Source organism: Leucopleurus acutus (genome assembly GCF_964270905.1).
Source record: "Leucopleurus acutus genome assembly, chromosome: 2".
Taxonomy (NCBI): domain Eukaryota; kingdom Metazoa; phylum Chordata; class Mammalia; order Artiodactyla; family Delphinidae; genus Leucopleurus; species Leucopleurus acutus.
In genome coordinates, this window is record NC_139143.1 from 77095324 (window position 1) to 77116746 (window position 21423).

The window sequence follows — 21423 nt, forward strand, 5'->3', positions numbered from 1 at the left end:
CTGACAGCATGTACGCACACAGCCATAACACAAAACAGACGGGGGTGAGTGCTGAAATTTAGAACACACCGCATATTCCAGGGTCCAAAGGAACATGAGGGGATAGATGGCAATAGCGTGGGAGGCCCCGAAGTCAGCACCTCCCAGTATGTGTTTAGTGCACCAACTCCCCACCCCCATGACCCAGGAATTCAGCTATGGGGCTCTCGGCACATCTATCACAGCCCTGCCTGGTCCCCATGTTCCTTCATCCCTGATCACTTGGCCCTCCCTTCCCCTCTTCTGCTCCCAATCTGACCCCAGTCCCATTTCCACCTGGACCCACTGTCTTCCCCAGCTCCAGTCCTGGCAGCAGCTTCTATTCACCCATCAAGTCAGTCCTCACCCCAAAATCCACTTCTGGTTTCAAAGTTGCAGGTTCCGAGGATCAGAATTCCAAGCATCCAGGATAGGACTTCCTGCCCCACTTCTGCCATCCCCAACCCGACTGAGAATAGATAGGCACAAAGAGTCAAAGGGGAGAAGTGGGGAAGAGGGAGGTGCAGGGACAGAGAGAGACACAGCGTGAGAGAAAACTAGAGTCAGGCTCTGGGAGGGGACTTGAGCCAGAGAGTGGGAGGGACACGCCCACCCCTCCCCAGCCTTTGGTTCCCCCTTTACCTAGGAGGAGCCTGTGAGGGGATCCAAGCTGGCAGGACAGGGGGGCAGCGTTGACAGCCCCAGTCTCCTCTGGCTGCTCAGAGCTCATCCGTCTGCAAAGTTATTGACCAGCTTTCTAGACCTCTCCGGGGCAGCGTGGCGTGGCTGTACAGGCTCCGGGGCATAGGAGAGGGGTACACATGTTGGGGATATAGGGCCCAGGTGGAGGGGTTGAGCTTGGCTAGGTACTGGGGACACCCGCACTCACACGCACACACACACCACACGCTCACAGACACATACACACCTGAGCTGGCCCAGCCCTACGTATATATATGGAGTTACACACACACACACCCAGCTCTCCATTGGCTGGCCCAGCCCCCCCCCTTATCAATATTAAACAGTAAGGCCAGGCAGCCATTGGCAGAGGGATCTGGGAACCCCCCTGGGAGCTGGGGGTGGGGCTGGCCCTGGGGGGGGGCGAGGAGTGGGGGAGCAGGGACATCTGTTCTCCATGCATATTTCATAAGCAAGAAATGGAGAGCTGGGGAAGGGGTGGGGCTGGGGCGAGAGCCAGGGCAGGATCACAGATGAAACCCCTCAGTCTCCCACACCAGAGGCGGCAGGGACAGAGGCCCCCAGCAAGCCAGGTTTAAGTGCCATGGTCCCATTCTGAGTCCCAGCTGGGCTTTGACAGCCCCTTCCCACATCTCCTTTTCCCTGGGAAAAAGGCTCTCCGAGGTACTAACAGGGAGATCGAGAAAAGGGCAAGTGGACAGCACGAAAACGCAGAAGAGGTCCCTAGAGTCCTTGCCCTCACCAAGCTCTCATTCTTCGTAAAGCTGGTTCCCACCAGCCCCTTTGCCAGGCTGCCTGTGGCTACTGCTCAGGCCCCTGCCCTTGTCACCCTGGGACTCAATCACCCCACACCCTCTTATCCCAGCCTCCAGCCTCCCACCTACCCAATCACCAGGGGAGGAGTGGGGTCAGATTCCTGACACAGATCCTACAAGGAGTTTTTCTAGGCTGGCTGGCCCAACCTGACCCACCGGGAATTGGGGGCTCTCAGGAGGAAAGAGGTAAAGGCTAAAAGGAGCAGGATACAGGAGTGCGGGGAGAGGAGGAACCAGGGTTGGATGGACACTGGGGGAGGAGGGCAGGGCACCCAGGCAGGCTTCAAGCGCGCCGGGGCATCAAATAAGCAATAAGAAAACTAGCTGCAAAGTCCTATGCGAATGGGCATTGATTACGTTCACATCAATAGCTCAGCTGCCCCCAGCCTGTGTGTGCATGTGCATGCGTGTCTGAGTGTGTGTGTGTGTGTGGTGTGTGTGAGATATAGGGTGGCAGGAGCAGGGAGCAAGGGAGGCACAGAGGCAGTGGGCTACGTTTCCGTATCTGAAGTTCTCTTCCCCACTCAGCTGTTGAATGTCTTCGTTGAACCTCTGTGAATATCGAGAAGGAACCATGGCTGGGAGGACTGCAGAGACGGCTACACTGCTACAGCGAAGAAAGCTTTGTCGGCTGTGTGACCTTGGATGAGTAACTCAACCTCTTGAGCCTCAACCTTCCTTCTCTGTAAAATGGGATTAAATATAGCTGCCGCTTAGGTTGCCACGGAGATTAAGCGAGATAATGCACGTAATGGGTCTGGACCTTAGTAGGAGCACAGTCCACCTGCAGGCTTTTGGAAGCATTTGCCATTTCCCTGTTGCCGATCAACATTTTCTGGGCTTTCTCCAGGGTAAGGCATTCCCTAAGGGGAGTCCTGTAATTCTTCCCCAAGCTCCCCCACCCCCAGGTCTGGGAGGTGCCAACTCCCACCTGGGCAGGCCCAGACAGGTGCCCAGGCGCCAGCAGATTGGCTGAGCTGGAGGGGAAAGGAGGCTTGAGGAGGGGGGCTGGGGGGCAGGGGATCAGGTGGCATCTCAGTTCTTGCATCATCATTGCCATGGTGCTGATTAAAAACCAATCTCTACCTAATGAGCCCCCAGCAACAACAATCCTACCTCCCCCACCCTCTTGCCCTCTACCTCATCCAAGAAAATTGGGAGACAGAGAGACTCAGGAGAGAGGGCCATGGAGGAGAGGAGAGATACGGAACAAATGGGAGATGGAGAAGAAACAGAGGAAATGAAGGGGGAGACGTGGGGAGATGTCGAGACACACACAGAGAGGAACAAGATGAGAAAACAGAGTCATGAGGTTACAGACATGGGGAAGATATAGAGAAATGGGAAGACTCGTTACGGGGAGATGGAGACGTAGGGGAGACAGAGAGATAGAAGAGAGAAGATGGGAGCAGAATTGCCAGGTTGCCAAGGCTTTGTGGAAGATTCGGGGATGCAAGATACAGGGGGATAGAGACATGGGGAGAGACATGAAAAGAGGAGATGGTTAGGGAAGACACAGACCTGGGTGAATTATGGACGTGGAGAAAACATGGATATTCAGGGATGGACGGGTACTGATACTGGGAGAGGGTCCTGAGGGAAGCCCCAACACAGGGTGGAGATATACAGACATGTGGGAAGCAGAGTGCAGACAGCTGTGAGGAAACAAAAAAATACTGGAGACAGGGAGAAAAGGAGGGGAGACACGACAAACAGCTATAGAGATGAGGGACTGTTACTGAAATGGGGAGACCTGGTTCCCCAAGGGTGAGACATTGAGAAAAACAGAAACAGAACCTGGAGAGACCGCAGAAGCAGGAGGGAAACTTGGTGGGGTGGAGATGGGAGAGAGAAACCAAATCCTTGCTCCCGGCCTCCCTCCTTTTAGGCAGTTCGGCTCAGATACTTCAACCCTGCAACCCAGCCCAGGCTGTGCCCAGTGCAAGCTGAGGGTTGATGGTACATGGGGGTGGGAGAGTGCTCTGGGACCACCTCTGTCTGCCTCCTCTGCATCTGTCATTCCAGGGTCCTGGACTCTGGGGCCCCCAGCCCCAGTGTTCACTCAGGGATTCCGTTTTTGCACCTAGGGGGTGTAGCTAAAAAGGACATAGTGTATGATAAAGAGGAGGAGCTAAAAGCATGGCGTGGTGGGAAGAACTACTAATTCTACTGAACTTGGGGCCAGTAGACCTGGGTCCGAGTCCTGGTGACCTTGGACACAACATTAACCGTTTTCTTTCGGCTGCGCAGCCTTGTGGGATCTTAGTTCCCCAACCAGGGATCAAACCCAGGCCCTCGGCAGCAAAAGCATGAAGTCCCAACCACTGGACCACCAGGGGATCCCCTGGACATATCATTAACCTTGACTGAACCTATTTTGTCATCTGTGAAATGGGAAAAATATTGCCTTCCTTGTAGGGCTTTTGTCCCACCGTGCGTGGGAAAGTGCTAGGTACCCCAAACCCTTACATTTGTGCAGTGATTCAAAGGTGGCAAGAAATCGTCCATGCGTGTATATGAGGCGTGATGATTGAGGGAGGCTGGGGAGAGCTCTGAGGTCAACTCAGGTTGCCGGCAGCTCCAGGCCCCGCGGGGGGAGGAGAACCCTGGGAGTTGTGTTGGGGTCTTTGCTGTAAGCAGGGCAGGAAGATGCGGAGGGGGTGGGAGGATGAGTGGGGCTCTGTGGTTTATTGTTATTTTGCATTTGATAGGTGTTCAATTTTTCAGATTGTTACTCCCCATCTTTTTTCATCGCCACACTGCCTGCCTGTGAGTTAGATGGTGGGGGAGTGAGGTTGGGATGTAGGGAAGACATGGGGGCAGGGGGCCTGGTCCTTGAGGGTGGGAGCAGGGCCTGGAGGAGCTGGGAAGCCGTGGGTTTGGCAGGAGAGGGGGTGACATATGTGGGGAGCCCTGGGGACCCAACCAGGCAAGCGGCTGGCAGAGAGAGCAGACGGCATTAACCCTCACTGTGCCACACTGCGCGACCCGTCCTGGGAGTGGCCCGGGGCAGGGGTGTTATCATGTGTGTTCTGGGTCACAGGAGCTCCTGGGCAGGATCTGTTATGATCCTGGGAAGCGGAGGCTCGTCTTGGGTCTTCTTCCCTCTTTGAAGTTCCCTCCTTGTCTGCTTCCACGTGTTCTCCCTCAGTCTGTCTTTCCCTGTCTCCACCTCTGTGTGCCTCTAGGTGACAGCGGGTCTCCACAATCTGTCCCCTTCTCTGCCTCCAGCCCTGCTGGAAGCCCCTTTTCAGCGCCAGGCCCTGAGCCCGCTCTCACCCCCGGCCCCCTAGGCCTTGTCGCCTTTGTCTCCTAAGGCAGCCTCTCCTTTCTTCTCTCCTCTCCGCTCACCTCTCCCCAGCTCCAAGCCCATCCCAATCTCATTAGGCCTCCTCCGACCACTGCCCCCCCACCTCTCCTCCTCCCTCCCCCATCCATCTGTCTTCCCCGAAGCCCTCCTCTTTGTGTCCACCCATCTGTCACCACCAGCTCTGGGCCCACTCCCCCCACCCCCGCAGCACACCCGCCTGGCCTCTCTCCCCTCAGGCTCAGCTCCCTCAGAGCACTCCCAGCCTCCTTCCCTCCTTCAGCCCATCAAGGATTGCCTACTTCCACTTGCCCTTCACTCATTTATTCTTTTTCCAGATACCCTCTTTCATCTCTGTTGTTCCTTTTTCCCCTCCAGTTTCTCTAACTCTTCCTCAGTTGATGGGAGAAGAGACAAGGGACTCTAGGGTCCTGGCCCCCAGCCCCTGAGCAGCCAGCCAGCCGGAGTCAGAGGCTGGTAAGATTTACTCACAGTTGCATCATCTCTTCAAGCCTCCTGAGATGCCCCCTCCGCTCCTGTCCCATGTTCTTCTGGTTGGGAACAGGGGCTCCAGCTGCCCTTCTCAACAACAGGAGTGTGCCAACCCCTCTACCTTCTGAGTGTGGGACTCAGAAAGGAATCAAAAGCTGACCTGAGGCCCACATGGACCCTGACCTTCCAAGGCTCTCTGCTTCCCAAACTCCCACCAACTCAACAACTCCCACCAAGCTTTTTTGAGGATGGGATGCTGAGTTTCAGGATGGCTTTTCTACAACATTATGCCACTACCCGCAGTCTACTGTCCCCGGGTTAGAGGGCAATCAGTGCCCCCCAGGCCTCCCTCTCCAGTGGGAGAACTTTCTAACTACTTTCAAAAGCTCATGAATTGGCCAACCCTTCAAGCCATCCGCTGCCCTGAAGGGTTTAGGATGAAAGGGAGAAGGGAAGAGAGGCTGACTGTCAGAGCAGGGCGGGGCCTCAGACAGCAGCCTCCTCTGACTCCACTTTGTGCAAATGAGAACACTGTGGCCCAGAGAGGGGAGTGCCCTTTCCAAAGTCACACAGAGCATTAGAGGCACTCCAGAAAATCTGGTCCTGAGCTCTTCCCACGACAACATGAAGCTTCTCCTTACTGGCCCCACCCAAAGCAAACCCTCCATCCTTTGAACTCGGGTAGAACCTTTCTATAGCACTGATTTTGCATGGAACATATGCTGCCTGGCCTGGTTATTTATCTCGTGTCATGTCCCATCCAGCCATCTAGACTCTGGATCCTAAGTCTCTAAGGGAAGGTGCTATATCTCATACCCTTTTACGATGCTGGGACAGAGTGCCCTGCCTGTAGTCAGGCTCCATAAATGTTTATTACCACTGTAGCTACCAGTGCAGATACAAGAAATGTTCCAGTCTCTGCTCTAACATGCTGTGTAACCTTGAGCAAGCCACGTCACTCCTCTGGGCTACTGTTTCCCCCATCTATCAAATGAGTTAGGCCATACACACAATTTCTCAGGGCTTATCATATGGTCCCAGGGCTTATCACATGCTCCCTGAAAAAGGTGGAATCTTGGTACAGAACACCAGACTCTGGGTGAAAATTATCTCCTCCCAGGATGTGCCTCTGGGATGTGGGAGACAGAAAAGAGTAAACCCTTTACTCAGAGAAGCTGGGAAAGAGAAACCAGCTAATAGAAAAGCCTTCGGTGCTAGTCTCGAGGGACCAGGTGTCACAAGAGGTAGAGACAGGACAGACTGGGTCCTGGAGCAGGGTGGTCTGTTATTCAACAGTTCACGGGGGTTGGGTGGAAGAGAAGGTGCCGTGAGAACTAGCAGTGGGTAGGATTAGGGAGGGAGGGAAGCCCTGTGGGCAGAGGAGGAGCTGGAAAATGACAAATTTCAGGTGGCACAGAGGTAAGCAGGGCCTGGAGCAAGCAGGAAGAGGGAGGCTAACGAGTTAAGAGTTAAGTCTGTGGCCCTAAGATGCTGCTAGCCAATCGCATGCGGTCTCCAGGACACAGGAGGTGGCTGGGGAGGAGTTAGACTGTGGTCTCAGAAAGAGGGCCCCAATGGGTTATCTGGGGGTCTATTGCCCCTTCCATGGAGCCTGGTCTCCTCAGGAGACATGTTTTTTGGTTCTGTAATTTCTTTTTTGGGGGGAGGGGGACGTAGGGGTAGCATGGAAGGCGGAAGACAAGCTGGTGCTGAAGATTCCTCCCCAGGAGGAGACCGGAGGACAGAAAACCCTACATCCTGTACCCTTCTCTTGCCCACCCCATCCACTGATTTTGCCTAACTCTCTGCTTCCCTGTTCAGCCCTCTCACTGGTTCTCAGCCACTTCCTCGCTTCCAGAAGCTGCCAGCAGGATGAGGGAGCTTAGCGCTCTGTCCACTGGGAGACCTGTTGGCCGAGGGAGGCATGGAGTGGGCCCAGGCGACGGCGGCAGCTGTGCTCAACTCCCGCCAGCACAGTGCACAGCTTCTCCAGCTCAAACTGGGAGGGGTGTGGTGGAGGGGAAGCAGCGGGGTATAGTTCCACACCCCAGAATCCCAAACATGCCCCCTGAGGGAACTTGGAGGGAAACCTCGAGAAAAATCACCTCCTCTCAGCAGGATTTGAAAAGGTAGTCTAATCAGGGAACGAAGAGGAGTGCTTGGGGCTCTGAAAATGGCCAGGTCTCTTCCACCTCTGCCGTCTTCAGGCACGTTGCAGACAGGCCCTTGGCCAGCAGCTAGCGGAGAAGGCTGGCTTCAGGCGCCACTCCCACTGGTTCACGTCCCCCCTCAGTTGACTCAGCCCCTGCCCATCGTCTAGCAGTTCTGCTATCCTCCAGAATCCTGCCTCTGTGAAGACCCAGGGAATGAGCGTATCTCCAAAGAGCAGAGATTCCCTTTCTAGAAGGGTCCAAAACTACCCGTTTTGGTCTACAAAACGCCCACTGACAGCACAAACTGCTTAGCGTGCCACCCAAGGGCCTTTGTGACCTGGCCCCAGCCTGCCTGCGGATCCTCACGGCTCGGGAACACTGAACAACCTACCGTTCTCAAGCGTGAGCCATGCCTTTTCTTGGCTCGATGCTTCCACACCTGGTGAGCTCTAAATCACCACCCAAGTGCCTCCTCCTCTCTGCAGCCTTTCTAAATGCCACCCCCACTGCCCTGAACCCCTCCATGTGCTACCAAAGCACTCTGGAGAGGCTGCAATTTCTCCATTTACTACACCTAGTTGTGAGTGTATGTTTCTCCCTTTAGCCCAAATGTGAGCTACTCAAGGGTCAAGGCTGCTGTATTCCCTTCATCTCTGGACCCCAGCCCGGGCCTCAGATAAGGAGAGAAATGTCTGTCGAATACAAAGTGGGAAGAAACCGTGCTAATGTCGCTCTTGTAGAGGGAAACTGGGATTCCAGGGCTCCACAAGGAACCCTTCTGCCAGAACTTCCACTGTTGTTGACAGAGCCTTACTACTCGGGCTCTCTGGGGACTCAGAAGAGAGCATGTGAGGTTACGATTCCACGACTTCAATCTGGGATCACTGAACAAGGGGGCTCAGGAAGAATAACAGGTAATGGTACAGGACATGTGGGAGAGTCTGTTTTAATGAGACTCGTTATTTATATATTTGTATACATGTACACGTACACACACAAAAAGAAAAAAGAAAACAAAAATAGATATTACAGCTTAATAAAAATTACAACTGAGCACTGTGGGCTGGAGGTGGGATACCCACCCAGCAGCACACCCACCCTGACGTGCCATCTAAGGGCCTTGAGACGGGACAGCAGGAGGGAGACAGGAGGCTCAGCCCACAGATGGCTCCTGTCCTCCTCAGGGCTTCCTTGCACTTTGTTCCTGGCATTCACCCCTTCATGTCCTTCCTGGTCAGGAAGGGGGCGAGGGGCGGGGAGCAGAAGGAGGTATAAGGTGGGACGGAAAAACAAGAGGGATCCTGAAGAAGGGAAAGTTAGGGTAGGTAGCCAGGAGTCAAAACAGGAGCAAGAAGCTTCTATTTGTCATCCCAGGATTTGGCAGGGGTGAGGAAGAAGACACAGGGAAGGGGAGAAGGGAAGGGGAAGATGGGGGCGGCAGATAACTCGTTTCTCTCTCACTGTCTCTTTTGGGCAGTTCCACTTTATGTTAATGTCAGTCCGAGCCAGGCCCAGAGAGGTTCCAGTGACAAACTAGTGGTTTATGTCCCAGTGGGATAGATGATCTAGGAAGTGAACTGCAGAGCTGGCAGGAAAAGCTGGGGTCCTCTTCAGTAAGACACAGATCCTGGTTCCCGGGGAGCAATGAAAAGGACATCGGCTTTGGCATTGATGCAGTAGGTGACGACAAGAGAGAAGACGAGGACGCCGAAGCCCACCATCAGGGTGATAAACTGCAGGAGGGGGTGGGCAGGGAAGGAGAAAGGTGCTCTCAGAACTCAGTGTAGTTGTGGGTAACTGCTTGGGGCTGGGAGCCAGGGCACTGGAACTCCAGAGCTGGCTCCAAGCACCAAGTACTGAGCAATCATAGGCAACGTCTCCCCATTTGAAAAGAGGAGGGAAGTACCTCTGTCCTTGCTTCTGCCTTTTTTACTTAGATTTTAAGCACCCAGAAGGTAGGGCCCACGACTTTGATTCTCTTGTGGCCAATTACGTGACTGACTCACTTGTGACAGGTGCTCAGTAAGTTATTAGATTGACTCGTCCTAGCGATGGCTCATGGACATACCGGATGGGAGTGGAGCTGCGGAAGGGCTACATAGGGTCCACAGGGGAAGGCATATCTCTTTGGGTCTCCATGGGAACATATGTCCAGAATGAACACATACGTAAACTATCAGTGAAGACAAGCTTCCTAATGGCGCATGCTGGCTGACCAGGGACAGATTTGCAGCAGGTTTTTGTGGCAAATCTGGGGCAAATGGGAGATGGAAGGGGGTAAGAGACAAGAGGCAATAAAAAGAGGTCAAATAGACCTCTGCCACCTCCCCCACGCCCCACCCTCCCCAACCCGTGTCTCACCTCCAGCTCTTTGCTGGCTATCAGAAATATCCGGGCGCGGATGTCTTTCCAGCGGCTCTCAGTCCATGTAGAGTATTCAGTAGAGCCCCACTGCTTCAATTCGAAGGCAGGGGACAAGGCCCTGGCGAGTCGTGCCGTGGAACGCACACACCGGGGACGCCGGTCTGTCTCATTGGAATTCAAAGGGCCCTGAACCCAAGCGTACTCGTACAGCTGCACAGAAGACAGGCCACAGCAAACGAGCTGACAGGATCCTCTCCCTCTCACTCCCTTTACCCTCTAGATGGTCCGTTTTTACCCAGGTTACTGCCTCTTCAATACTCAAGTTCAAAGGGCTGCAACCCTCCACCTCTCCTTCCCAATCTCTTGGGTCCAACTGGGCCTAGGAGATCCACCAACTTTCCCAAGGGAAGGGGACCCTTGGGGCGCCTCCAATGTCCACTACCACTCACATCCTTGTTTTCAGTGGGGACTTTACTCGGATCCTGGCACTGCTCTCGGGTAAGGTCGATCACCTTGCCAGTCAAATTTGCCAAGGCATACTGTACAACGTAAGTGGTGTTGGTGGGGCTGGAGACGGCGATGTAATGCTGAAGAGGCCCGTCACCTGACCAGATACCACAAGGGAAGGGAGGATTTGGTGGGTGGAAGGTGGGGTGCAGATGGTCAGGGATAGGAAGAGCCCAGGGACAGGCAGGAGCCAGAGAGGAGAAAGTTAAAGAGAAAAGGATCCAACAGATATCAGGAGGAAGAAAGGAAAACAGGGGGTAAAGAAAATAGGAAAAAGGAGAAAGGAAAGATTAAATCAAAATGATGACTTTTTCTCTATCCCTTCCCTTCGTTAAGGGTCCCATCGCACACCAGGTGCTTACCCAAGTAGGACCTTAGGTCCGGTCTGAGGATAGACTGGAACCACGAGTTGTTGGCTCTAACCAGGAACCCATAGAGCAGGCGGGTAACCTAGGATTGGGACAGGGAGAAGAGAGACCCCTGTGACTTGGAGCCCAAGGAAAGAATTATTAGTGGAGATCCAGTCATGGGGTAGGAACCAGACTGGCCAGACACTGGGGTTGGGGAGACGGTGGCTGGTCACAGGATGCAGATGAGGCTCACCCGAGAGCTCTCTGGGGCATCAGTGATCCTCACCTGCACATCCAGGGCCGCTGAATGCCAAGGTTTGGGAAACTAGGCAAGGGACCAGGATAAAGGATGGGGTAGCCTGCTGTGTAAACAGACAGAAAGGAGCCAGGGCCCACTTGCTCTTACCGTTTGGGGATCGGCCTGAATGGTGTCGCTGAAGTTGGTTCCTCCTGCGAGCTGGTACAGTGCACGTCCCAGCACCGTGGCCACACCTGCCAGAGCCTGTAGTAGGTGAGGAGGTGGCTGAATGGCCCAGGTTCTCTGACCTCCAACACGAACATGCTAGCCGTCTGCACTGTGTTCCCCATGCTCCCACCCAGCCCGGGTGGGTGCTACCTTGGCAGTATCTGTCACAAAGTTCAGGTCCTCTTCAGGGCTCTGCCCTTCAGGGTAGGTCACATTAATGTTCTCAGCAGTGTCGTAAATGCTCTGGTAATAGCTGCCAGGAAAGCCAGCATGAGCCTTGGCTGCACTCAGCCAGGGCCCTGCCCTTTCCTCCCTCAACTGTCCCTTCTGCAGGAACTTGGGATCTCAGTTTTCCTCATACAGGGAGGAGGGAAGAGAGAAAATCAGGATTCCACATTGAAAAGGCGTAGAGAATGGCGAAGTAGGAGTGAGCGTGGGAGTGCTTAAATACAAAGACTCGCCTGACCGACAAGATAGAAAAGGTAAATAAGATCACAATGCAGGAACCGTTCCTTCCTGGGAGATCTTTAAACGTAAGAGACACTTCCGTGTCATTTGGGTCGGAGATACAGGAGGGTGGCTAAGACGACTCTCAGAGAACCCTGCCATACGTTATCAGAGCAATCATATGATTGTTTCAATGTACATTCATACTGAAGGTGGCTGGGAGTAGAGGGGGACGAGCAGGTCTGTCCACAAATATGTAACACTACACTGGGTCAAGCCACCCTGATGCTCCTTGGGAAGCCCCAAGACAGATCTTAGAAGAGAAGCTAAGAGGAGAGCGCTCCCAGCCTCTACCATCACTGAATGCCTGCCCCCCACAGAATCAAGTCAGCCTCACGGCCAAGTCCAACATATGTTCAAATGATGAATCACCCCTCACCACAAAGTGATACAGAAGACAGGTCTGGAGAAGAGAGCTGACCCTATGTATCAGAACCGTCACCGCCCTAAATAAATGAGAAGGTGCTACTGGGTGGGGGCTGGAGAACCAGAGCTTATGCATTTTTACTCAGAAACTCACTTGGCCTGTTTTGAGAAGGGAAGGAAGGCTGGGGGCTTAGCAATCCAGCCTGAGTCAAGTCCCCTGTTACCCTAGGCCTCAAGTTAGGGGCAGTTTAGAGGTGCCTAGGACCAGGAGAGAGGTGATTACCAGGGCCTCATCCTTTATTGCTGGAGCCCCCTCAGCTGTAGGGACATTTTTACACCGACACTGAACCACGCGCACTTACCACATGGCAAGAACATGTTACATTTCACAGAGTATGAGTACTGTCTGCGGCACCCTTGGGCGGGCCATAGGCACCCTTGGGCGGGTCATAGAGAGCAGGGACAGCTCTCTGTGCTCCAGCCAAAGAACCTCCAACATCATTCCGCCGCGCGTTTGAGATGATGCCCTCTGCTGGCAGCCCTGGGGAACTCAGGCCCCTGGAGAGCTTTGGAGAGGTGGAACCACAAATGAGGAGGATTGTGCTAAGAAAGGGCTCAGGGTGAGGACTGTTTTCTAAGATGAAATGTCAAGTCAAACGCGGGGACCAGGTTAGATGTGAAAAAGACACTGAGCAAAGAACACAGATTGACCTGAGATTTTGGTGAGGGTCGTGTGGGGACAGGGGCGAGCAGTGATCTCTCTTGACACAGAGACATTTCTCTCTATGGACCTCTGGCTGCAGAACAGATTCTCTTTGGGAACAAAGAGGATGCAGGCTAGGTGACTCTTACTGGTTTTGGAAGACAGCAGAGTGGTCAGCAAGAACAACGCCAGAGATGTTTTGAGCTCGAAGAAATCGCTGCAGAGAAGATGGTGGGAGAGGCTGGGACCGATTCAGCCTCCTGAGGACTACAGTAGGGACGCCAGCACCGCTCTTCTCCAGGGTGGTCAGGAGCTCCTCCACCTGGGGGATGAGGGGCATTAGCTGATGGGATGCACTGGGGAGAGGAAGCAGGAAGGGTCTCTCTTAGACCTGAAACACTCTCTACTTCAAGTCCCCAATCTGTTGAGCAGCCCTAAATTCTCCTAGATCTAAATCCTTCAAGCCTTTTGGGATCAAGGCTCTCTGAATTTTCCTGCAGCTCCCACCATCCTGTTTAACTTACGGCACAGAGAAGTAAGAGGCCTGTGGGTTCTTTGTTTTCATATTTACAGGTAAACCCCACTGTCCTCAGGACACTGTCTTATCCTCAGCTGATGTTTTACTTATTATTTGCTGTGTAGAACTGGAGGAGCAAAAACTAATACAAAACAATGCTGAATGCCACACCAGTAGTCCACTCTGTAAGGGCTGTAAGAAGCCAGAGCAGGGATGACACTGAAGCTGGCACGGCAGGAAGAGGACCTCAGGGAAAAAAACAGACCTATTTTGAGGGAGAGAGGGTCTTGAACAAGGAGTGAGGAAAGTGGAAGACAGTTTGGGTAAGGAGTCTTACACAGCCAGGATGAGGAAGGGCAGCCAGGACAGCTGGGTCCCTGGGGCAGCAGGAGAGAAAGGAGCCACTCACATCCTGTCCTTAATGGGCAGTGATAGTTCACTAGGCACCGAATGATCAGAGGACCATCCATCCCAGGGAACCAGTGACAGGAGCTGAACTCATGGTTTTTCCCGGGGAGCTGTAACAGCCGGGTGTTCACCCTTTGGCCAACACCCAACCTAAGGTCCTGTTTCACAGGCCCTGGAGGCTGGTGCGGATAGGGCCAGGGCGAGAGGGTGCCCATATTCTGAGCTGTTGAAACAGGAAGTGAGGGGAAGAGATGCTCAGATTACCTGGTTCTGTACAGTTTCATTTTTCTGAGACATGGGGTCTGTGTGCATCCAAAGCTCTAGTGAATTTCTTAAGGCCACCTGAGGGGAAGATGAAGAAGCAACATTTATAATTAGTCTCCCATTCTGGCCCATATCGGGGAGAAAAGAGTGGGATCAGAAGTCAAGGGAAGAGGTGGTGGCACCTGCAGTGGGTACAAGAGAACAGCAGAGGTGAAGCTTTAGGAGGTAGGAAGGAAGGGGTGGAGGATACATGCTGCACACCTGTCCCAGCTCCACGAATGAGTCAATGTTCTCTAACTGCACAGGAAACTTGCCATTTTTCATATCGTAGACCATTCTTGAGCTGCCAATGTAGTCAAAAGTTTCCTGAGGGATGGAGATGGGTGGGAAAGGGAACAGAGACTCCAAAGTGTTAGGGCAGTCTCAGTGCCTTGGGGCCAGATCATCAAAGCTGTAGCTACAAAGGTTACTGTCTGTGTCATCTCAACTGCTGTCCAGCTTAGTCATGTGACTCTGCCCTCCTCCCTACCCCAGCTCCCAGCTGTGGCTATGCCCCACATGTATGTGTCACAGGACTTCTCGAGCCCAGACGTGGGGAGAGGAGCCTAAGTGGAGGCCCAAGGCAAACATCAGCTGTTAACTGTCTGCTTTTTGCTTCTCCCCCACCTCCGCCGACTGAGCCACGGCTGCTGTTCCTTTACCTAGGGCCAGTATGTCGTGGCAGTGGGGAGAGGCAGGAGCCTCAGGGCTCCTGGGTGGAGGTGGCAGGGAAAGGGTCCAGAGAATGTAAAAGAATGTTTCAAATAGACCGTATCCGTGGGGGAGTGAGGGAGTTGGCAGTATACCAATTCCAGGTCAGGGTGCAAAGGCTTCCTACAGTGGGGGAATCTGAAAGGGAGACACACATAGACACATCTAGAAGCTCTCTGGTGAATAACAATTAAGTCAAGTGCTGAGATCTTCCCCAAACAATGGCCACTCCCATCTTTACCACCCACTCCTTCCCAGCCATCCCACCCCAGCCAAAGAGCCCTCACCCCTTGGAAGAAGACAAACATGACATTGCGGGGCAAGGTGGTCACATCGGGCGCCTTCTGCAGAGCTTCAGCTGCAGCCAGCTGAGTGACGAAGGAGGCAACGGCACTTTCAGCCCCTGGGGCCACATTCCAGAAAAAGGAACGACTGTCCAGCTGGGCACGGCAGACAAGGCAGGGGAGGTACACTTTGAAAAGGGAAATTCGGGGCAGGCCCCAGTCCCCCTCTCCTGTTCTGGCCAAGAAAATATTCATATCCTGCGGCGATGGCTAGAACCCCAGAGTCCCACAGCCCAGATCCCTCTCTGTCTGAGGCTCCCCACTGTAGCAACTCAGACACCTCATATGCCCAAAACAGGCCTGCCTGCCCTTTCTGTGCCAGCCCTGCTCACCCTGATCAGGGGCCAACACTCACCCGGGTGGCAGCCACCACAACCTTGTCATCGGGCTCCAACGTCTCAGAGGTATTTACAGGCTTAAGCATGCTCCATACGTTGTAGTCGGACAGGGGGTCGCAGACGATTTCTGAGCAGGACACAGACAGTGAGAGATCAACAGGTAAGGGAGAAGGTAGCTACAGAGAAGGCCCAGGAGACCTCTCTGTAAGTCATTTTCTGTCTCCACTCTTCCACGTTGGTTTCTCTGCCACTGTCCACTTCTGGGACAAGCTGCCTCGATTGTGTAGAACTGTTTCCACTTCTCCCACCCAGTGCTCCCTACCTGTGCCCACTCTATCTCGATTGTGGTCTCGCCCACATTCCCTGGCCTGACCCCTCCTCCCCACCCCAGGGCACCCAGCTCGCCTCGGACCTGTCCTACCTGGGTTGATGCTGAAGGAGCTCTGGATGAAGCTGCGTCGCATGCAGGTGACGGTACTGATGACGGCGTGCATGTGTGAAAAGAGCTGCATGGCGCACAGTGGGAAGGCCGGTGCTGAGCCGTTCTGACTCAGGTTGTGATCGCGGTAGCACTACAAGGGGAGATGAACCCTGATGAGGCAGCTAGCTGTGGAGTCCATCCCATAACTCCCAGAAGGAGGAGGGCCCAGCTCCATTCCCACATCTGTCCCTGAGCTATAGTTGTCCCGGTACAACCACAGGAGCTATAAGGTCAAAGAGAAAAACTCACCAAGAGGTGCCGAGGGGCACAGAGTCAATGACTTAGTTGGGGCAGATGAAATTACCCTATACCAATGGCCTGCCCCAATCTGGAGCTTCAGCCACTGTTCCTAATGTGATTTGCTGTAAAGAGGACCAAATTGAGAGATGAAAAATGAAATTCAAGATGTTTGCACATCAACTCACCATGTAACTTTAGACAAATCTCTTAACTGCTCTATGTATCAAAATCAGAGAACATTAGATTAGAATTAGAGAACATTAGAGCTAAAAAGAATTTCAGAAATTACTGAATTGAATCTCTCAATTTCTAGTCCAATGCTCTTTCTTACCACACTAAGGGTTCTTAACCAGGACTCTATACCTTATCTCATATTAAGTATTCTTTATGTTTTCTTCCAGTCTAAATGTTATATTTAATGCTATTAATTTCAGGCAGGAGAGAAGACAGGGGAATGTGAGAAAAATAAACCTCTTGGCTCTTCCTGAAGCAACTGTTTTTCAGAGGGTGTACTAGTAGAATAAGACTCTCTCTAAACAGGAGAAGAGCCTAAAAAATCATTCTCTTTCTAAGTGGGATTGCTAGGAGCTGGCAGAGTCATTACCTGCTTAATGACATTGGTTTCATTTTCATCTTCAAGAAGGAAGATGGGGAAACTGAAGTCTTCATAAGCCAAGCCATCGCCCAGGGGGTTCCATGCTACCTCTCTGCAGTGAGCAAACTCTGGCCCATAGGAGTTGGAGTAAACACCTGAAAGGGAGGACAGGGGATAGGATGTTGGGACACCAAGCACTCAGGGACCAGGTAAGGAAGGAGGGCTAGGATATCATAGGATTGGGACTAAGAGTTCTGAAGGAGGCGGTGACTCAAAGCAAGTATCAACCTATCACCACCTACAGTAAAACAGACACTGGTATCAGGGAGCCCTAAGCTGGGCAGTTAGGGATCTGAGCATGTGACAAAAAGGGAGGATGGAAGGTAAGCAGAAGAAAGGTGAGCAGGAGAGAGAAGGGATGAGTGGTAAAGACAAAGAAACGAATCTTCTGTTTGGGAGTCAGTTGCTCACACTATACACAGACAGACGCACACCTCTTCCCAAGCCCTCCAAGATGTGAGAATGAAGCAACAATGAGCTTTGGGTGACAGCAGGCTCCCCTGATCCCTTGGGGCTCTTACCAAACCCATCATTGGGACACTGCACACTAGGAGAGAAGCCTGAGGCAGGACTGGGCTTGGCTAAAGACACTGCAAGACCAGCAATTCGGCTGGTTCTCCCCTTCAGCTTCTCCATCAGATTCCTGGAATAGGGTGACAATGCCATGAACAAAGGCAGGGAGGTTATCAGGCAGCCCGACATCCTGCCCCCTAGGATGGAAACAAATGGGGAGTTAGGGGAATCAACACTGTCGACTCATTTCTTGTCTTTTCGGTCTCTTAGCTTCTGAGTGAGAACCATGACCTGATCTGAACTCAGGGCTTAATCTCATCTACCCTGTCTCTGTGCACCCCTTCTTCCTCCCTGGGGTCCGTATTCAACGAGAGCTCTACTTACGAGGTCACCGAGACGATTCCTTTTAATGGCCCATCTTTTCTTCAGAGGATCACTCCACCCCCTGCCCTGATCGGACCAGGGCAGCCAAGGGAAGTTTTCACTCACAAGTGTGAGGACTGTTCACTGACACTTCCCCTCTCTGGATGCATTTCCTCAGCAGGAACACAGAGTTCTTACCTGGTAAAGAGCGTGCCCTCCAGCAGAACGACATAAGGGGGGTTAGGGCCATCGGTCAACACCCACTGTAGGTCTTCTTCCTTCTGTACTACGTGGATAACCCCTGTGTCCCCACTGACAGAAGCTGCCAGAACAGAATGGGTCAAATTAAAGCCCCCACAGCTGACCATTCTGACTTTGCTTCACTGACTCTGCAGATCATTTATCCCCCCCACAAAATGTCACAAGACACTGCGTAATGCAGCGAACTCTGGACTGTAACTGAAAGGCTGAATTGCCCTGGCTCCATTTGAAGGCTACTAGGAGGGAATGGAGGACAAAAGAGGCCCGGAGTCTACTCATTAGAGGCCTTGTTTGTTAAATGTCAGAAAGGCTCTACGATCTTCATTTTCTTGCCCTCTTCCCTCAACCTCATTTAGCCACATATACAAGATTCTGTAACAGCAGACACCAAAGTCTTTACACATGCATTTTCTCCATGAAATGGCAGGATCTAGATCTCAAGCTTAGAGTTCTAGCACTGAATCTTCCTTTGTGAAAACATATGTGTAGATTTCCTTGACCTCATAGCCTCCTTGGATCTCCATTCCTTTGCCCTATTTGGAAATGACTTTACTTGCTTTTGGCCAGTTTTGGGAAAGGTTAATCAAGAAGTTCAAGGAGTTCTGTAGAATAGTTTCCCAAATGATGGGCCTTGAATAGATTAGGTGTGCTGATATCGAGTCCTCTCATTGCTGGGGACCGAGGGTTTCCAAAAACCCTACACTGGTCACCCCAGGCCAGGAGCAGACTCATCCATTACCCCAGGATGCTCTACAAATAACATTTTCTTTTATTTTAAACATTTGTTTATTTATTTGGTTGCACCTGGTCTCAGTTGTGGCAGGCAGGCTCGTTAGTTGCGGCATGCACGTGGGATCTAGTTCCCTGACCAGGAATCGAACCTGGGCCCCCTACATTGGGAGCTCAGAGTCTTAACCACTGCACCGCCAGGGAAGTCCCAAATAACATTTTCTATATGCTTCATGACAAAGACTGGAAGGCACCGCTCTAGAGGATGGACGATCCAGTCCAGAATGCCTTGAGTTCTATGTAGCAATACCCTCAAGTCCCTAGTGATCCATGTAGAGACATCCTAGGGTCTCCCCACAAGTTTTCTCCCCACTCAAAACTGGATGTGTTACTCATAAATTGTTTTAGAGCAGTACTTCTCAACCCTGGCCACATATCAGAATCACTTTGGAGTTTTAAAAAATAGAGATGCTTGTGCTTTACCTCAGATCTACTCAATTTAAATCTCTAAAGGTGAGACCCAAGCATGTGTAATTTCAAAACACATCACATGGTCCTTTAGTAGGCATGAGAATTATGGCTCTAAACCAAGACACTGGAACACTTGTCATCAACCTGTACCACATTGACAGGGTAGCCTGTCTTGGAACACATTTACAAAACATAAAGACAAATCTAAACCCTTTACTATTTCCTTTTGTAACTATTTGGTTTCTCGATGCCTTCTTCTTCAAAGAGTTCACTGCCTTAAGGAAGCCCATTTTAGTTCCAAAAAGAGCAATCAGAGTGCAGGTGATGAGTGGACTTCACAGAATAAGAGGCTTTTACTCCTTACAAAAGACTATAACTTTCCATCTAACCAACTGGGTGGTTAAGAGTCCTGGTTTAGAACTTAGACCACTGGGGCTCAAAGCCAAGCTTCATCACTTAATAGCAGAATGATCTTGGAAAAGTTATTCAACTTCACTAAGACTCAGTTTCATCATTTGTAAAATGGGGGTAATAACAGGACCTACTTATGGGGTTGCTGTGATGGTTAAATGAGATGTACATGTAAGAACCTTGTATGTAGCATTTCCTAAATGTTTGCTCTTATTAATTATCTCACCTGGTTTGACAAATGGTTCTCTATCACCTACTACCCACACTGCCTAATTTGTGTGCTACGACTCCCAAGCAGGACTTGGATTATTATACCTAGGGCACAGACTGAAATATCAATGGCCACGAACACAAATCCCAACCTCAACTCACACTGGCAGCCAATCTGATGAGTAGCGTTGAGCAGACGGACACAGGGAGCTGTTTTATTTAAGGGGATGTAGATCTTCTTCTCCACTGAGTTTCCTTCACACAAACCTGATCAGAAGATAAAAAGTATAAGAAGAAATTGAGAGACATTGGTACTAGCCTTCATCATGTCACACATTTGTTGTATGGCTTGAGTATATCATACTTTCTAAAATGGGACTAATGTCTATTCTTCTCACCTCCTGGGCACATTATTGGAACAAATAAATGCACCCAGCTATGTACCACAGAGAGTTACTACAAATCATAAAGCAACTGACATTGAAGCTAAAAGACAAAAAACTTGATTTGTCAAAGGAAAGGTATTTAACCTCAGGTGTACCTGCTTCTGGTTGCATGGACAACCACACTTCTGCTTTTCTCTTCTGTATGTACATGACTAATTAGTTAATAAATGGGTGCCAGTCTAAGAATATAGATCACAACAGCAAAAAAATCTTCTTGAGACATTTTTCCAGGGGTCTGAATGGAACTGGGAGAGAAAACTTATGCCAAACACACTGTCAGTTAATCTAACATCAGTAAGTCATTTGTGTGTGCCCACAGTGTGAGGCAGCTAGTTTCTCCTTTGGGGATTTTTAAAACAAACAATCTCAATTTGGGGGAAGATATCGTCGTGGTTATAAACAAGCATGTTTGTATTTTAGGGCTTGACCAACTAGAAAGCCATATACCAGAAAATAAATGGGTGTAAGCAAACACCTGTGCACATTATACATGGCTAAAGTTTCTTGAGTCATTATTTCACGGCATAGACAGTTAAGAGAATTAATATCTTACCTTAGTTTCACTTTATTGATGGGACAAACTGAGGTGAAGGACAGGGACGCGGGTTTACAGTGGAATAACAGAGAAAGAAATAAGGCATTTACCTTCCTAAGCGCCGCAATGCACCCACAGAACCAAGCGCGTTTATCTTAAAAGTCTAAACGCACTGGGAAGAAAGCTGAACGCTAACTAACACCTGTCCTTTCTGATTGTGCGTGGGGTGGCTGGGGCCGTGGGGGAAACGAGATACCCGGACAAAGTAAGAGAAAGTGAGGCTGGAAGTCCAGGAAGAGGCCTGGAGGAGGAAATTGGTCTACACGACGTGCCGCGGGGGAGAAGGGACCTTCAGGTCCAGGCAAAGGGGGAACTTCTGTCGTGGGAACGAAAGAGAAAGAGGATTTACAGGGTGGGGGGACGGAGGGGCGGCGGGGACCAGAAGGGAGACGGCAGCGCTCGGGCCGGCCAGATCCGGAGGATTCTTCTTACAAACTGGAGCTCACGGGCGGGGTAGGTCTCACCTGCCAGTAGGACGCAGAAAGACACAAGGCGAAGGAGACTCCGACTTCCCAGGTCGGCCACAGAGCCGCCGCCATCTGTGGCCATCTTGCGTTTCGGTTGAGCGGAAGCCTTGGTGCCCTCCTTGTCCGGCAGTGGCCTCTCTAGGCCAACAATGGCGCCGTCTCTGTGGCCCGGAGCTCCTGGGGCCGGAAGTTCGTGTCTGGGGAACTTCC

General features: G+C 51.7%; 1 protein-coding gene across 1 annotated transcript; it reads right to left on the reverse strand.

The window, feature by feature from the left end:
- Positions 1–8316: 8316 nt before the first annotated feature.
- NCSTN (nicastrin) lies at positions 8317–21317 on the reverse strand. Its single transcript, XM_082861613.1, has 17 exons — positions 21211–21317; positions 19868–19972; positions 17822–17945; positions 17269–17390; positions 16697–16842; positions 15793–15943; positions 15389–15498; positions 14977–15129; positions 14201–14305; positions 13940–14017; positions 12900–13072; positions 11325–11427; positions 11115–11210; positions 10721–10808; positions 10301–10455; positions 9849–10061; positions 8317–9220 (listed from the first exon to the last, which is right to left on the reverse strand). Exons 1-17 carry the CDS (start codon positions 21293–21295, stop codon positions 9098–9100), a joined length of 2130 nt encoding a protein of 709 aa, XP_082717739.1. The 5' UTR covers positions 21296–21317; the 3' UTR covers positions 8317–9097.
- Between the last annotated feature and the right edge of the window lie 106 nt (positions 21318–21423).